Source organism: Betta splendens, chromosome 22 (assembly GCF_900634795.4).
Source record: "Betta splendens chromosome 22, fBetSpl5.4, whole genome shotgun sequence".
NCBI lineage: Eukaryota > Metazoa > Chordata > Actinopteri > Anabantiformes > Osphronemidae > Betta > Betta splendens.
In genome coordinates, this window is record NC_040900.2 from 11,922,616 (window position 1) to 11,938,629 (window position 16,014).

General features: G+C 45.8%; 1 protein-coding gene and 1 long non-coding RNA gene across 5 annotated transcripts in view; one reads left to right on the top strand and one right to left on the bottom strand.

Moving 5' to 3' along the window:
* clmna (calmin a) overlaps positions 1-13,214 on the bottom strand; it is a 126,855-nt gene extending 113,641 nt beyond the window's left edge. For 3 of the 4 annotated variants that reach the window (XR_008693540.1, XM_055505428.1, XM_029138629.3), the window contains exons 1-9: positions 12,752-13,214; positions 6,519-6,580; positions 5,033-5,128; positions 4,869-4,952; positions 4,401-4,493; positions 3,223-3,419; positions 2,691-2,884; positions 2,185-2,267; positions 32-2,107 (exon numbers count right to left, since the gene is read on the bottom strand). Coding sequence is in view for 3 of the 4 variants with exons in the window: in XM_055505428.1 (XP_055361403.1) it covers positions 32-2,107; positions 2,185-2,267; positions 2,691-2,884; positions 3,223-3,419; positions 4,401-4,493; positions 4,869-4,952; positions 5,033-5,128; positions 6,519-6,580; positions 12,752-13,199 (3,333 nt within the window). In the remaining variant the exon portion in view is untranslated. The remainder of the gene's footprint in view (positions 1-31; positions 2,108-2,184; positions 2,268-2,690; positions 2,885-3,222; positions 3,420-4,400; positions 4,494-4,868; positions 4,953-5,032; positions 5,129-6,518; positions 6,581-12,751) is intronic. The other variant, XM_055505427.1, reaches the window with a different exon arrangement.
* LOC114848269 (uncharacterized) lies at positions 12,921-14,868 on the top strand. Its single transcript, XR_003784396.3, has 3 exons — positions 12,921-13,057; positions 13,329-13,391; positions 13,497-14,868. It is a non-coding gene; the product is annotated as an uncharacterized LOC114848269 (long non-coding RNA).
* The last annotated feature ends 1,146 nt before the right edge of the window (positions 14,869-16,014 follow it).

Here is a 16,014-nt window from a genome sequence, read left to right on the forward strand (position 1 = left end):
CTCCTCAGCTGAAACTTTAACTTATATTTACCTTGTCATGTTCTTGGTTCCAAAGGTCTTCAACGAGCAGTGGCTGCTCATCTAGAGCAGCTGCAGCTGGTGCAGGCTCAAGAGCAGACACACTCAAAACAGAAGGCCAACTCTGCATGTCGGTGTCGAATGGCTCTGTGGAAACGAGTTCTTCTTTGTCAGGGTAGAACAGATCCATTGGTTCAACCGGTTCACCATCGATATCTTCTGTGGGAGAACTTCGATCTGCATAAAACAAGTCCATGTTTCTGGAGACACTAACTGCCTCATAACACAATGTCCCGGTGGTTCCGTCGGAGTCTGAGGTGAATGAATCCTTGCTCTGCTGAGTGTTTTCTCCATCATTTAGACAAAAGGTGTCGCCAGTGATCGTCTCATCAGCTTCAGTCTGAGCAGTGACATCTTTGTCAGTATCATCAGTGTTGTGAACAAGCTCACATTGCTGTTGATCCTCACTTATGTCCCTCTTATCTGCTGGAACACTAGTGTCTACAGTGGAACAATTTCCATCATCAACTTCATCACTATGTTCTACATCCTCATTTTGTGTTGTTTGAAGACTTTCTGGTATCATGCAGAAATTAATGTCAATGAGAGCTTTTTCATCACCGGTCATTTCTTCTGACTTTGTGCAGCTGCTGGCAGCTGTGTCTGTCGTTTCACTTCTAGCTACCTTTTCATCAGCTTGTCTTTCTAGGTCACATGTTTCCATTTTGATCTGCTCTTCCGGTTCACTGGAGATGGAGATTTGAGGAACTCTGGTTTCCAGGCCTTGCTCCAGCCGTGGGTTTGTTGCTACTTCTTGGGTGGATGGACACGTGTTTGCTAAAGCTTTACTAGTCTCTGTGCAATTACAGAAAATGGCTTCACTTGTTGTTTCTGGTATGTCCTCAAGCTTCTCTTTTGGGTCATTTAAAATTTCTGACCAATCTCTTGGTTCCTCTAAAATAAGATCTGTTTGATTTTCCACTTCATCATCCTCTGAGTTGTTTGTCTTTAGCAGACTTTCAATCTGATCATTATTCTGTTCTACGGTGTCCTGTCCAACCTCTGTGAGTGTTACCAGATTCTTCAAGCATGCCGGTTCCCTGTCTGGGTTCCCAAGTCTTGGCTGCGTTACTTCCTCAAAAAGCTTTAGAGGTGCTGGTTCATTTGTGGGACTGAGGTGGGACTGGTTTGTTTCATCAGGTTTAAGCAGATCATCAGCATACGAGCTGGTAAGTATCTGTGCAGCACACGGTTCCTCCTTAGGTCCTTCATCTGGTTGTCCACTTGGACACACTGGTTTATAGTGTGCTACTAAGTCTAAGTCTACTTCTCTAGGAATCTCAGGTTCCTGTTCTACTGTTTTGTACTGGTTGTAGTGTTCATCTTGCATCTTTTTATCCGAGCGCCCTTGGTTCTGTTCCTGAGTGCTCTCCAAGGAGCTCAATGAGTAAATTCCTTCATCAGTATACGACTCGGTAATGGACTGCTCGTCAGGGGTTTTGTCCTCCCCTGATGGGACGAAGCCTTCATCAGAATTGGTCACCTCCACTGGAGTGGCGCGGTACACGTCCCAGGCTGCTCCACTGTCACACAGTGAACTGTCACTTGCGCTCTCGCCAATTTTTTCAGACATTGTTCCAAACTCACTTTCCACCCAAGAATCCGGCGAGTTGATGGCTGAGTCACCAGCAACTGACTCGGGCACAGTGGAGCTGCTGGGTGACGGAGTATGACACAGTTGTGAGGGGTTAATCGCTGAATTGCTTAAGACCTCACTGACTGATTTCTTGGGGTCTTCAGTCCCACTCCTAGAGATGTCTTCCATGTGGGGGGAATCTGCTAAGACATCCTCACTGGACCATGATCGAGCTGCTGCTGGCCTCCATCGAGGTGTCATGGAGGTCCTGTCCTCTGACACGGAAGAAATCAAGATTTTGGGTGGGGGTTGGGCACAGTCCTTTTGGAACATGTAGGACCTCTCCCGCACTCTTCTCCGATCAGCACCATTCCTCATACGGTAGTCACTGTCGCGGAAGTTGAGTCGGCCCATAGAGACAGCGCGTTTCGTGAGAAGGGAAGGCTCCTCCTGCTGAGGCAGAAGCACACTACTTGGAAGATAAATCTGAAGACACCAGTTTTATATGCATTATTAAGAAGGACTCTTACCTCCTCCAGGCCTGGGAAGTGCTCCAAGAACTGGGACACATAGGTCATAATGCACTGCTCATCTGGTGCGTGGTTGGTCACATCTGGACAGACACAAAAGTCACCACACCGAAAATATATATAGAATCTCAGTTGGATTTTTGCATTTTGTTAAAGGTCCCCTTTTAATGCTAAATTCCCTTTTTAGTTATAAAATGGAATATTAACAATTATGTTAGTACACAGCCAACTGCTGTCCCCCACACCACAGCGTTAGTGGCAGCTCCTTGATGTTTCCCATGTACATGAACCACAGTCTATCAGAGGCTGAAATGACTTGCTTAAGCTAATGATCTTTTTATACAAAGGTCAGAGGCGAGTTACTGAAGGTTGGTTGTTATTGAAAACCACTGTTCACTCCTAAAGCAAGTACATAAAGGCTTTGTTGTTGTGGCATCAAACCAGCTACTGGTTCTATTACTTGTTAGAACAGTCTCTTGTGTACTGATACACGTTTTTTTTGTTACCCTCGGGCTCCAGCAGACGAGGGATACCCAGGCTGTAATGGGCTATCCTGAAGGCATCCTCCATATTCTCCCTTGGACTCCTCAGCAGGGCCTTCCTCATGTCTACCAGGCTGGGATCAATGGACTTAATGACAGCCAGGAAGGCCAGGCCGCTTGTCCAGCTCTTTCCAAAGTCCTGAACGGCCACGCCATACCTACGAGAAGAAATGTGGGTACAGTTTAATACTCTACCACAACTTAGTGAAAGTTTAAAAATGTAGTTCATTTGAATAAGGCAGTGTGTAGTATTAGAAGGAGCCTCAGACATATATGTCTGCAGATACTCAACCACTGGAGCAGTGCCTCAGTCTGAACTGAATCAACATGTGTACAGTATCTGTCTTCATATCAAACTGACTGATGATGTCCAGCTTATTTGTTACATTACTGAACTCAGACTTACTGTCTGTATATGTCTAACTATCTGTCTGGGACTGGCTCTATCAGAGAAGAGGTTGGAATCACACGTCCGACGTTGAACTGAACCACTCACTTGCGCGTTCGCTTCTGGACCCACTGCAGCAGCGTCTTGATGGCCTTGCCATGCTCTCGCATGGCCGTGGACGGCGGCTGTCGGTCGTCTGAGGGGCTGCTGCAGTGGGACGTGTCAGTGTCAGCGCTGGTGGGAATGGACGACAGGCTGGAGGAGGAGGTGAACTGGCTGCGGATGTTCCCTGTGAGCTCCTTAATCTGCAGGGAGACGGAGCCGGTGCTTTATTTTAGTATCCCACTGAAAGTGCTGGAGTGGCTCAGGAACACAAATGAGCTGTGGACAGAAACTGGCCAAGGTAAAAGCTCGGAACTGTTTAACTTCAAATAATTTGAACAGGTGGGAAAAAATCTGCACTAAGCAACAAAAATATTACATAATGGTTACCATGGCAACCACAACACTGCATACATCACACCAAACGAAGTCCGTTAGAATTAAAGCTCAAGTCTGAGAACAGACTTTGTTCAGTGTTTGACCACGAAGAATCAAATCTGCTGTAAAGGTCTGTTCAAACACACATCAACCTGTGAAAACAGAACAACTACGAACCTGGAGGTCCATTAAGCAAATAATACATCTATGAGCCAGATGGAAGGTTCCCTTATGTCAGTCTGGTCATACCGTTACTAGCATGATGTTAAAAAAGTCGTTCTCTGCTTTAAATCCAGAGGTTTTTCCATAGGTGTCATCTGACTCAATAGTTCTCAGCTTTTCATCAGCTCCTACTTCTTCTTTAAATAATATTGTCTTTATAAACCTGCTGACCCACTTTGCACTGTATTTAAATTCAAATTTAAACTACTGCACTAATTCACTGGTTTATGTTCTATTCAAGCACCAAATGACCAAAGCAAATTCCAATACAGTAAAACCTTGACTGTAATAATGGCAATAAATACATTTCTGATTCTGATTCAAATTCTGGTCAAGTTGTCAACGTCATTATGTAAATCACTGCAGCTGAAGTTTATCACACGCAGAGGCTGCATTGGTCTGACTCAGTCGTTAGCAGCGGCCCCCTCACTGGTAGATACAGAGTTAGAACATAACATGAAGTTAATGTGTAATTGGGCTGTAGTTGATACTAACACAGACCTGAATGATCTCGGTCAGACTGGACAAGGATGAACTACTTTACAAAGCCAATGGAAGGGAGTGGAAGGGAGTGATGATTTTACCTGGAAGAAGAGGATGATGTTCCAGATGAGACCCAGGATGATGGATGCGTTGCCATCGGCAACATCAACCGCATCGATGCTTATCAGCTTTACCTAAGAGCACAAAGCATTGTATAAGCACGAACCTTCTGTTGCTGTTATTCCCTGTCACTCACCGTGGCCCCGTCTCGCATAACTTCATACTTCCTGGTTACACACACCTGGATTCTATGATCATATGATCTATGACTCAGTCCACAGCGGTTACTCTCCTTTGTTGATTTTGTGCATTTTATCTATTTCATCTTTGTGTTGGCTTGATCTGTTAGTTTTCATATGCCATAGAAGTGATTCTGTTTAAATTCACACACTTTGCCAGGTTCTGTTTTCATGTACATATGCAGCTGTAGTGAAACTGTTATCGATGCTGATTAGTTAGTTTTTGTCAGTAATGAAGCACAGTAACAGCTGATTGAATAGGACACTCACGTTTCTCTCCTCGAGGAAGGACAAGACCTTGGCTATGTTGTTGAGTCTGAAAATCCGATGGGAAGACTTCTTGAACCCATGAAGCTAGAAAATGATTCATTTTGAATATATGTTGGTGGTTACAACCATGTGAAAACATCAATTAGAAACAGGTTGTGTCTGACCAGTTTGCAGCCAGAGAGCTCCTCCAGCAAAGCCATGAGGATGCGTCCATCCTGGATGTCCCTGAACAGGTCGTGGACCTCGATGGGTGGGTTACACTGAGGAACAAGGAGGACATTCACAGCTGATTTGGTTTGATGTGACTAAAAGCTGTTTAGTGGTTGGAAGTCACTGGAATCAACACCTTCGAGGGTTGGTCATTACCTCAACCACTGTTATATGAAATGTTCTCATTCTGCGTTGCAGTATATGACCTCCATCTTAAAGTCACAAGCTAGTAGCAAAAGTCACTCCGTGACACTTGACACACATAAAGTCAAACATCGTAAACACAGATTCACACCAATGTTACACGCTGAGAGTGACTATCTGAGCATCTGTAACCGAAGCTAAGGTAGTGTCAACAGGAGGAAATGTGGAGCTTGCGCAACACAAGAAGTTCAGTGATTTGTCTTTCAACTCACAACAAACATAAATGCAGAGTGATGACACCAGCGTAACCTGGTAACAGCACTAATCCCGTCACCACAACAAGCCCGTTACCAGCACTTGTCTGGGCACGGTGAAGGTTGGCAGGTGGGTAGAGGAGACAATCAGACCATTGTCAGTTAGTGGGTCAGAGATTTGATGCAAGGCCAAACAATGAGTAAGACAAGAAAGACTGATTGTGAGAGAGAAAACAAAATCGCTGATCAGACTCTGGAACAAAGAAAACATCCAGTGTCAGAGCAAATGCAACGGCGTGAGGGAGGCTGGAGCTGGAAGCACAGACTCATAGACTCACACCAGGAGGGTTTGATTTGACTGCGTTGGCCTGGGTTCTGCTCTGGTTCTGCTCTGGTTCTGCTCTGGCCCGTTAGTCCCGGGACTCATCCCAGGATCGACACACAGAACCAGCTCCATCTCTCTTCACCTCTTTCTGTATTTGACCTGTGAGCCATCTTTGGTTCCTCTCAATTTACACAAGCACTGACGTTAGTTTAAAACAATTATGAGGTAAAGGAAAATGATCTATAAGCAGTGATCTGTATTCTGTATTAATGACTGGGCTTCAGCTGCTACTGAGGCGAGTGTAGAACCTCCTGATGGGGTCTAACAGGCATTATGCAGTGATGTTAATGTGTTACATATCTCAGATATGACGTTTTAATGAGTGAAGAACCTCCTGATGGGGTCGTTAGAAGCCGGCGTGAGGCATCAGCCACTTTGTGTCTCCAACCACGTGACACTGGAAATGGAGCTCAACTCGAAGGATGGATTATCTGGAGACATGGTCCACAGCTTCATCCTGCTTCATGCTGTCTACTGTATGATTGACCCCTCCATCCTCAGTGGTTCAGCACCAGCACTGAGCCGCTGCTGCTTCCTCCCATGAACACTTCACCGTGCAATCAAACTTTCATGTGGCAGCTGTATAATTCATGGGTGTGTGTCTGTCCTCGTGTTCTGAGGAACCTCTTCACTGAGGCTCGGTGTGTTTGTGCAAACCTTTTCCAAGTGAAGGTTGATCCATCTGGTGAAGGTCCTCTTCTGAACAAGCTCCCGTTCAACTGCAACACAGACAGAAGAGATCAGTGTGAGTGTGCAGAGCTGAGCATCACCTCCTCTCAGTGTCTTCATGATTTATGTTTACTTGACGTTACAGTTCTGTTGTTTATGACACTGATCCAAATGTTAGACACCATGACTTCATTCGCTAACACATTTCTGTGACACATACAGTTTATTATAAAAATCTAAATCCATGTTTGATTATGATATATTTATTTTTTACCTGCCGGACAGGTAAAAAATAAATAAATAAATAAAACATAATTTTCAAACTGAAGTTTTCTTCATTTTTTCAATTAATATTCAATTTATTAGAATTACAATGTTTGTAATTCTTAACATCTGACACATATAAAGGCCATATAACACACGAGAACACACGAACAAACTCGATAAGCTTTGCGAAAATGTTTTTGTTCATTAAATAAAACATGGCGGTTGTGATCATTTGAGTTTAGAAATAATATCACATTCAAGCAGATCATTATTATTTTATTATTTATTTTATTTCTGTCTGACCATGAATGGCTCAGCAACCAGAGCCGTGACCTGAACTCCAGCACCGACAGACATGGAGGCGATGGAGGGTTTAGGATGTTGTCAACAGGACTGTGAGCCAGCTGCAGACGCTCCAGTTAACATCCACTTCCTGTTCTGTCTCTTACTGTGAAGGTTCACTATCTGTTTCTCTCTATTCAGATTTACCTTGACTCGTGTCGACAATCACAGTCGCCAGTTTCTCATCGGCTCCCTGTATATAGGCACCTGTTCAGGTGTTCTCTCATGAGGGTAACTGGGTTCACTGAACTGCAGCTAAGGATTCTTTAATTGTACCTGACATTAATGACGTCTAATGTAAACATTAATAGTCAGAAAATAAGGGTTGAGCTCAACAAATGATTTAGTTCTGAATGTAAATGTTTAATAATCTAAGATGAGCTGGACTCCTCCATATGATGAAGCAACGCCTACAGATGTTCTGGAACCACCTACGCAGACACAGGAGATGAAACAGGCCGAGTCATAGTTGTTCCCTGGGAAACAAGTCGGAGCCTGAAAGCGTCTCAAGGCTACAGATGGAAAATGACAGGACGGCTCTCTGAAATATTCACATTACGGCCTTCCCTTCAGACTGCAGTGCCACATCAGCTTGAGACGTTACATAATTACAGAGCTCACATCCATTGTAGCCTCACACGCATCGTTTCAGCTGTGGAAGAAACGTCCTAATTGTTCTTCAGTCCTTTGATTCATGCTTGAACCCTCCAGGCTGCTGAAAGCTGGGCTCATTAGCTGGTTATAATCTGATTAGATAAAAACCCAGCCTACCCTTAACCTCTGCTCATCCTCTGATGCTCCCATCGCCGTGGTAACGCCGTGTGTAATACTGTATGGCATCATTCGTCTGTAGAACATTGGTCCAGACCTTGTGTGGTTTGTTCTAACGCAGTCACGTGAACCTCAGTCATTTTTACCTGACAATCCTCCAGATCCAAAGACTTCAACCTGTGCTGCTCAGTGAGGTCACATGTTTAGTGCATGTAGGTTTGTGGACAGCTGGATGTGACTGTAAGACGTCTTCATGTGATTCATGCTGTTGACTTTAGGCTCTCATAAAACGTTAATGATTATTGGAGCAGAGGTTTGCTGGTGTCGTTAAAAGGACAAGCTGGGGTGAAGTTAAGGTGGAATATCTGGTGCTTCTGGTGCAAAGCTCCACTGGGACCAGTTTGGTTTCTATAACAATCCAATCAGAACCGGGGGGAGAGATACATCACATACAGAGGGATTTCATCTGAGCCACCCAACACTGGCAGTGGAAAAACAAGACAGAGAACATGAAGCAAAGCAGAATCCAACAGCTGGAGGAGTGTCAGACATTCCTCACATGACGGGAAATCTGCTGGTTAATCATGTTCTCTTTTGTTTCGCTCCTTCCAGTTTGTCATTATCTAAACATCTCGTCTTCACTGTACAAGCTCCATCCCCACGAACACAGCATGAGCGCGTCACCTGAGCTGCTGCAGTCCTACAGGCTGGAAGCCACAGCCTCCAACCAACCATTATCCTCCTTCCCCTGAAGGATCTCCTTTAGTTGTCTCTATAATCACTGCTCAGTGGTCAGAGGCCTGGGACCACACATGCTCCACGGGCACCGCTCCAACGTGGAATGTGTCTGTTTGAGCCGTCTTAAACAGGGTTCTGTGAACGGCAGCACTTTAACTTTGATCCTTGAGCAGGACAATAAACCACAGCAGATACCAAACAGCAGCCACCAGAACAGTAGCTAAATGCTTTAACTGCGTCCAGACTGTGTGCAGATTTGTTCACTCAAATCATAGATGTGCAGATTTTCATTCAGTGACTCATCATAATCAAACTGCGGCCCAGATGCAGCTGTCTTCTAATATACTTTGTATACTCTGCACATCACATAAACGCCTTAGAGGAGCTGCTGAATCAGGTCTGATCACGTAACACCGTCATAATGGGCTCGTGATCCCCCACAACCTGGAAAAAGCTCATTTTGATTTGATCTGATCTCAGCACAACATACGGCGGATGATGTCATCCCACATCAAACACTTTCCACATTCCAACATATTACATGAAGCGCCTGGAAAGCTCCTGGATAGAATCAGCAAAACACGCAGCACCTGAGGACACGAAGTAACAAAGAGGAGCTTTAGCAGCTAACACTGCAGGAGTGGATCGGTTCATATCACTGGGACGGCGTGTTCTCTGGAGCTCCGAAGCCTCCAGGCTGCAGGTCAACCTGAGCATCCGTCTGACGACTGCACGGATGGTGCTGCTTCTGCAGTGTGTGTGTGCGTCCAACAGTGGAAACACATGCATCTTCTCGATACTGGGACATAAAGGGGGTCTAACCCAGGTTTAGCGATGGCTGTTCACAGTATTTAGCAACAGAACCAAGTTGGACAGAGCCGGCCTGTAGTCAGGAGATGAATGTAGTCGGATCCTCAAGGCTTCAGACTCGACATGACACAGACCAGCTGATCCATCAGGCCTCCGCCAGCAGCAACACCTGAAGCACAACTCATCTGTCATCGCCGCCTCCACAGCAGCTGCTTAATCATCACTTCAACACACCCACACTCGCATCAAACCACTTCCAGCATCCTCTCACTGCAGAGTTGGACAATCTGAACACTTGTTCAGCACAGAAACAACATTCAGCCACTTAATGGAAGCAGAGACTGAAGCTGAAGCCGCTGCGTTCAGTGGAGATCAGCTGTGAGGGGTTGGTTTTTTCTACGCGGCCCCTTTGATGAGTTTGACAGAAAAGGTGGATCTGAGCCTTTAGCTGGTAGTTTTCTCTAATGACTTACAAACCAAACAAGGCTCCAGGGTAGTTTATCTTTCTTCAGTGTTGAGACCTATGTAGTGAATGATGTGCACACGTCAAGTTCCCCCACGGAGTAACCGAAGGCGTCACCGTCTCACTGCTCAGAACATGAAACGCGACAGAACCGTGACACGTTGTGTCTCTGAGAACACAAACAGCAGGAGTGGACACACACTGTGGGCGCAGCTCACAGCGGCCGGGAGCAAACATGCAAATGCATGTATTTGCACAAAACAAAGTTAAAGCAGTCGATGCGTAGGAAATTATTAACTCTTAAATCTAGAGGCAAACAAAAAATGCTGGTGTGTGTGGAATCTTAGTTGATGACGCACTATAAATAAAATACCATGAAGAGGAATGGAAACATGATGAGAAACTCCTGAATATGAAGCATGGTGGGTTCGCTGGAGGGTCAGGGACTCAGACGATACTTCAGTCCTCAGAACAGAGCAGGAAGAAGCTGCTGACAGGCATCAGCCTCAACTAACCAGTGTTAGTTAAGTTGTAATGTCACAGTCAATTCCAAATTAAAAGCACATCTGTGATTGGAACAAAACACGACACTGCATCAATGATACTCGTTACCACGGAGAATGGAGGAAGGTGCAAAGGTCAAAGGTTCACTTGACGAAGACAACAGCAGCGACGAGCACAGAGCTGCTCTCAGCTGTCAACAACATCATTTAGGAACCACGAACAAACGCTTCCACGATGAACCAGCCTCAAACACAAACCACACAACTGACTGTAGGACTGACTCCAGAGAAATGTGCCTCATAGAGGTGGGTGGTGGCACAGTGTGTGTGTGTGTGTGTGTGTGTGTGTGTGTGTGTGTGTGTGTGTGTGTGTGTGTGTGTGTGTGTTATTATGCAATCACAGCCGATCATCACTTGGCTCAGGCTCATCTGCTCAGGAGGAATATGAAGAGCTGCTGCTACTGTAACTAGTAAAGGATTGTGTCTGTTTAAATGTTTAAATGTAGAGAGAATATTTATTAGACCCGTTGATCTAAATGTGTGACGTTAAGCAGACTCTGGACAGAGGCAGAAACCAGTATCAAACACGATGGCAGCAGGTGATGAGTCCGTCTGGTCATGTGATCAGACAACCTGTGACTACTGTGCTTCTGTAAACACGCTTCCTGCACTGGATGCAGCCTAATGAACACTGACAAACACTGTTTGTCTGCCGGCGTCGGAGAGTGACAGGAGGCTGGACTGAGTCCATTCAGGTTAGAGCTCAACTCATTAAATCAATTACTTCCACCAGAGAACAACAGTTGTCCTCTGATCCCAGTCAAGCCCTGTTGGCAACCTGACCACGATGGACAGGTTCACTCTAGTTCGAGCAGCAGCAGCTTCCTTAGTCGGACGGGTCAAACTCTTCTGCTAATCTGTGGCACTAACAGTTCAAACCTGCACCTCCTCATAAACAGTAACAGTGAAGCGGGACGTATAGACGTGGAGGAGGAAAACAAGCTGAACCAAAGGCTCAAGGTCAGTTTGTTCATGTCCCATCATGCTTAGCTGCTTCCACTGCTGGTTCAGAGCTGCATGAAGCCTGTGACCCGTCACATTAGCAGACTTTCTTCTTCTGTGGTTTTCTTGCAGGCCTTTCCACCTGTTGTATATTTGCAGTGAATGTTCACTTCATGAGCCTGAAGCGCTGCTTGTCTGTCCTTAAAAGTGACACATCCTCCACTGAACACATCCAAACGTTACGCTTCATCCGCTGACAGGTTAAAAATATTAAAAAATAAACTAGTAATACACATACACATATTCTGTGTATGTGTATGTGTATATATATATATATATATATATATATATATATATATATATATATATATATATATATATATTCTTTGCATATAGCCCCTCTGACTAGGGTTACTTGAGTAGTCGCATTCCAACAGAGCCTTGTTCTCGCATCTCAGCCATTTCTTTCTTGTTCCAGTAGCCCACTTCTCGCCAAGGTGCTCTGGTTCCCCAACACCTGACGCAGACCTTGTTAGACCGGGCGACGTCTGAGCCGGTATCTCATGTGGTTCATTGTCTCTCATGATATGAGGTAGGCGGTAGCTTGAAGGGTCTTGCCCAAGGACCCACACTGGATGCTTTTTTCTGCCCTAACGGGGATTCGAACCGGGGACCACCCGTGTATGTGTGTGTGTGTGTGTATATATATATATATATATACACACACACACACACACACACACACACACACACACATACACAGTATATGTGTATGTGTGTGTGTATGTGTATATATATATATATATATAGTCTGCTCAGTGTTTGCTGTGTGACCAGTGTTTGGAGGTGAGTGAAATCGAATCCTGTTTGTTTTCTGTTACCATATTTACCAATACAATATTAATGTTGACACAACCACACGCCTAGTTTTGGTCACTGTCCATATTTAGAGCTGCTTCCTGTTTCTAAAATCTTAAACAGGTTAATCTCCAGACTCAGACGTAAAGTTAAACCTAAGAACGTGTTATATTTGCTTTTTAACCAGTGAGACGCTGAGACGCTGCTCATCCATTATTCTGGCTCTACTTTGGGTTTGTGTGTCATTTAAACGCAGCTGGGCTGCATTTAGCTGAACAACAATAATAACAGTATAATAAAAGCGGCTACTGATGGATCGAACGGTGCCGCCAGCTTCTACATACATGATGGACGCAGGGACCCGCGATGTGGCGATGAGGAAAGTTCGCCACCGGCACAAACTTCTCACGTTCGAAGTCACGCGCGCGCGCACGCGCCGAGGCTGCGCGCGGTTCCGATGCTCCTACCTTGCAGGTTCTGCACTCGGATGTCGCTGATCTGCCCGATGAGCTCCTCCCGCTCGAACCAGTCCTCCCACTCGTGTCCTGCCATCTGGAGACCTGCAGGACACTGGGCCGGAAGTCGGGAGCTGCTATTGTCCGGCCGGACGGACGGGAGCCATGCGATGCGGAAAGTGGCCCACCGACTGGACCCGCAGCAGATCGGATGCGATCCGTTTGCTGCCGCGTCGTCCCGTCTCTGAGCAGCGGGGAGGACGATGGAGCTGAGGAGGATCCGGAGCGAAACAAGCGAGGAAGACGCTGCAGCACCTGGTTGGTATTTCCGAGGTGGGATGGAGCCGATGCAGTGCCCGCCTTCTCTCCCTCCCCCCTCCCTCTCTGTCCCTCCACTCCCCTCCCCCCTCCCTCTCTCCCTCTGTTCGAGCAGGATTTGCCAACTTGGACACTCGCTCATTTGTCTGTTTCAACCTGCTGCTACAGGAATGAGACAGATCTGGTCTAAACTTAGAACAAACTGAAACGTTTAAAAAGTGAACGACGGTGCGTTCGGAGTTAGTTTACTGTTTCGTCTGTTTGTCCCCAGGAGGAATGGATGCAAGTGAGCATCAGTTACAAACGTGGAAGTGATGAGAGAAAGCAATAAGTAGTAAGACAGCGATTAATTTTAATATGATATAATATAAACACACTCCAAGCTTCAGCCTCAACTGTGATCCAGCGTTGCCTGAACCTGCACCTTCTTGTCTCATAGACACTGAACGTCTGGAGCCCCGTACAGTAACAGTAGCTGTTGTTTCCCATGGCAACTGGACGATCACGCTCCTGTTGCTTAGCAAGAGAAAATCAACGTCTTCAATCAGAATGTCACCAACTAAAACCGGCTGAACGTTAGCGTGCCTGCGTTTACACAAGCCTGCACGTCACACAGGACAAGCCGAACTCACAGAACAACAATCACAGGAGGAATAAAGTCAAAAGTGTGACATCCATCACAGGACAACTGGTTCACGTCGTCCTGCACTCAGACAGAGTCTGTGTTACTAACATGTCATGAATGATTGCCGTCATCAAGCATCACAGCGTGTGGTTCTGGTCAGATCTGTCTCACATCTGGTGGCAGATGTGCATGTCCTGCTCAGTGACCTTTGACCTCTGGCAGCTGGCCTGGCCCGTTTAGGCGGTACCGATGCTGGAAGTGGCACAGAACGACACACACATCAGCATCCTGCTGCCCCAGATACTTACTGGGGCACCAAGTGTCCTGTTTGTGCAGCTTCTAGCAGCAGTTGGGTCACGAGACGGTGAGACAGAATAGATAAAATTAGCAACTAGGTTAGTGGCACTAATGCTAGTGATACACACAGTGATGTTTTCATATATAATAATGTACAAATGCTGTGTCTGACTTACTACTTATAACAGCTGTCATGGGATTGTGGGGTCTAAGAATGAAAGGACCACACTACAACACAACAGACAAATACACAGCACATAAAGAATCTGATTAAAAGCTAGTTTGTTCTGTGAGAAAAGTCATTCGTTTCTGCAGAGAACCACTGGGTCTCTGTATAAACAGCAGCCGGACGAAGCTCCCAGTTAATAATGTGTCTGTTCCAGTGCTGTGATCACTGGGCTCTGGCCTCTGTCACCGAGCAGGAAATGACCGTCATATTCATGAAACATGTTTATACAATATGAAACATATCATATTTCACTTTCCATTGGCACCTCGTAGCTGAAGCTCCCTCACACCGGCCGACGCGTAGGATCCACAACAAGGATGTTGTACTGTGCATTTATTAAGTTCATCTGTGGTTCATATATTCTTTTTTATTTAGTTTTAATTTATTGCTGCAGCCGAGGACACTGCTGAAATGTGTGAATGTCCCACTGGGAGCAATAAAGTATCTGTCTCTATGTGGAGGAAGCTTCTGAGTGAATGTTGTGGATCATGACCATTGTCATGACTCCAGCCAATTGTAGCGCGCTGTTCTTCATCTGCTTCCTCTTCAGCTCATATGGAGAAATAAAACTAAACTGGCAAATGATGCGTTCGCCAGCGGAACCGCTAAAGGAGCAGGCTCAGTTCTATTAACAGCAGTGAGAGTCAGCCCACACGAAGCAGAGGCAGCGCTTATGTAACAGCCGTCCTCCCACTGACGGCGCTGAAGAAGCGAAGCACCTGATCTGCGCGAAGAACCTGGCGACAGGCTGAGGTTCCGCTCTCACGCGTTCCTCTACGCGTCTCATTCTCACACACGCAAATGCAAAACAAGTCACTTAGCACATGAGCCAGAACCGGATCGTCTTCTTCTGTGGTGTTTGTTTTACCAGTCACCTGATTGTCTTGGCCCATTTTCAGGGATCACCAATTTTAATAATAAACAGCAATGCTATGCAGGCATGCTAATGCTTATATTAAACAAACCAAGTCATTAAAAGGTTAAAAACTGACTAGCAGGAGTTTAAAATCCTTCTCCCACCAGAACCAAGTATCCACCATCCTCCTCTGTGGAACCAGCCTCAGTTCAGGTTCTACTTTAGTAGAACCGTCCCTTGTAATGAAGCTTCTGGTTGGAAATGCTTCAGGAACTGTCTCTTAGTGAAGCTGCTCTAGAATATTTAGGCAGATTTTCCTTTGTCCATTTGCATGTGCTCGACGTGCGTTTTGAAGCTTGGAATCATCGTCTGGGTTCTGGGATTCAGATAACAAGTGTGATAAACAGGAAGTGATTCACACTCTCTTCTATCTGTGGTTCTCCTCAAGGCTGATGTCCCTCGATGCTGAACTGCTCTGTCTCTCTGAAAAGCTCTGTCTGAGCTTCAATCTGTCTGTAAATAGTTCATCCAGGGTCATTGAGTAACAACACCTGGCGTCTAACACGCAAAAGATCGAGAACAGACAGATCCATGAAGGAGAAACCGAGCTTGTATGTGTAATGTCCATCTGCTGTGAGAACACAAACACACACACACACAGCTTGTCATCGCTATCGCGCATTCTCATCTTCTCAGTTAGAGGAAAACAACGTTGCCACATCTCAATGGGCTCAGTGAGTTTCCCCATGAATCTGAATCATGTTCCAGTAGCGTCTAAATATTCAGCGGTCGTATGAACATCACACCGGGCGTTGATGCTGCGTATCTGCCAGCGATCAGTTGCTCGTGAGGGACGGTCTAGTCTCTCATAGATGGATGAACTGACTGACTGACCTGTCATCTTAGGCGCCACCGGTGCCTGTTCCAGGCCTGGGTGGGTGCAGCTGCAG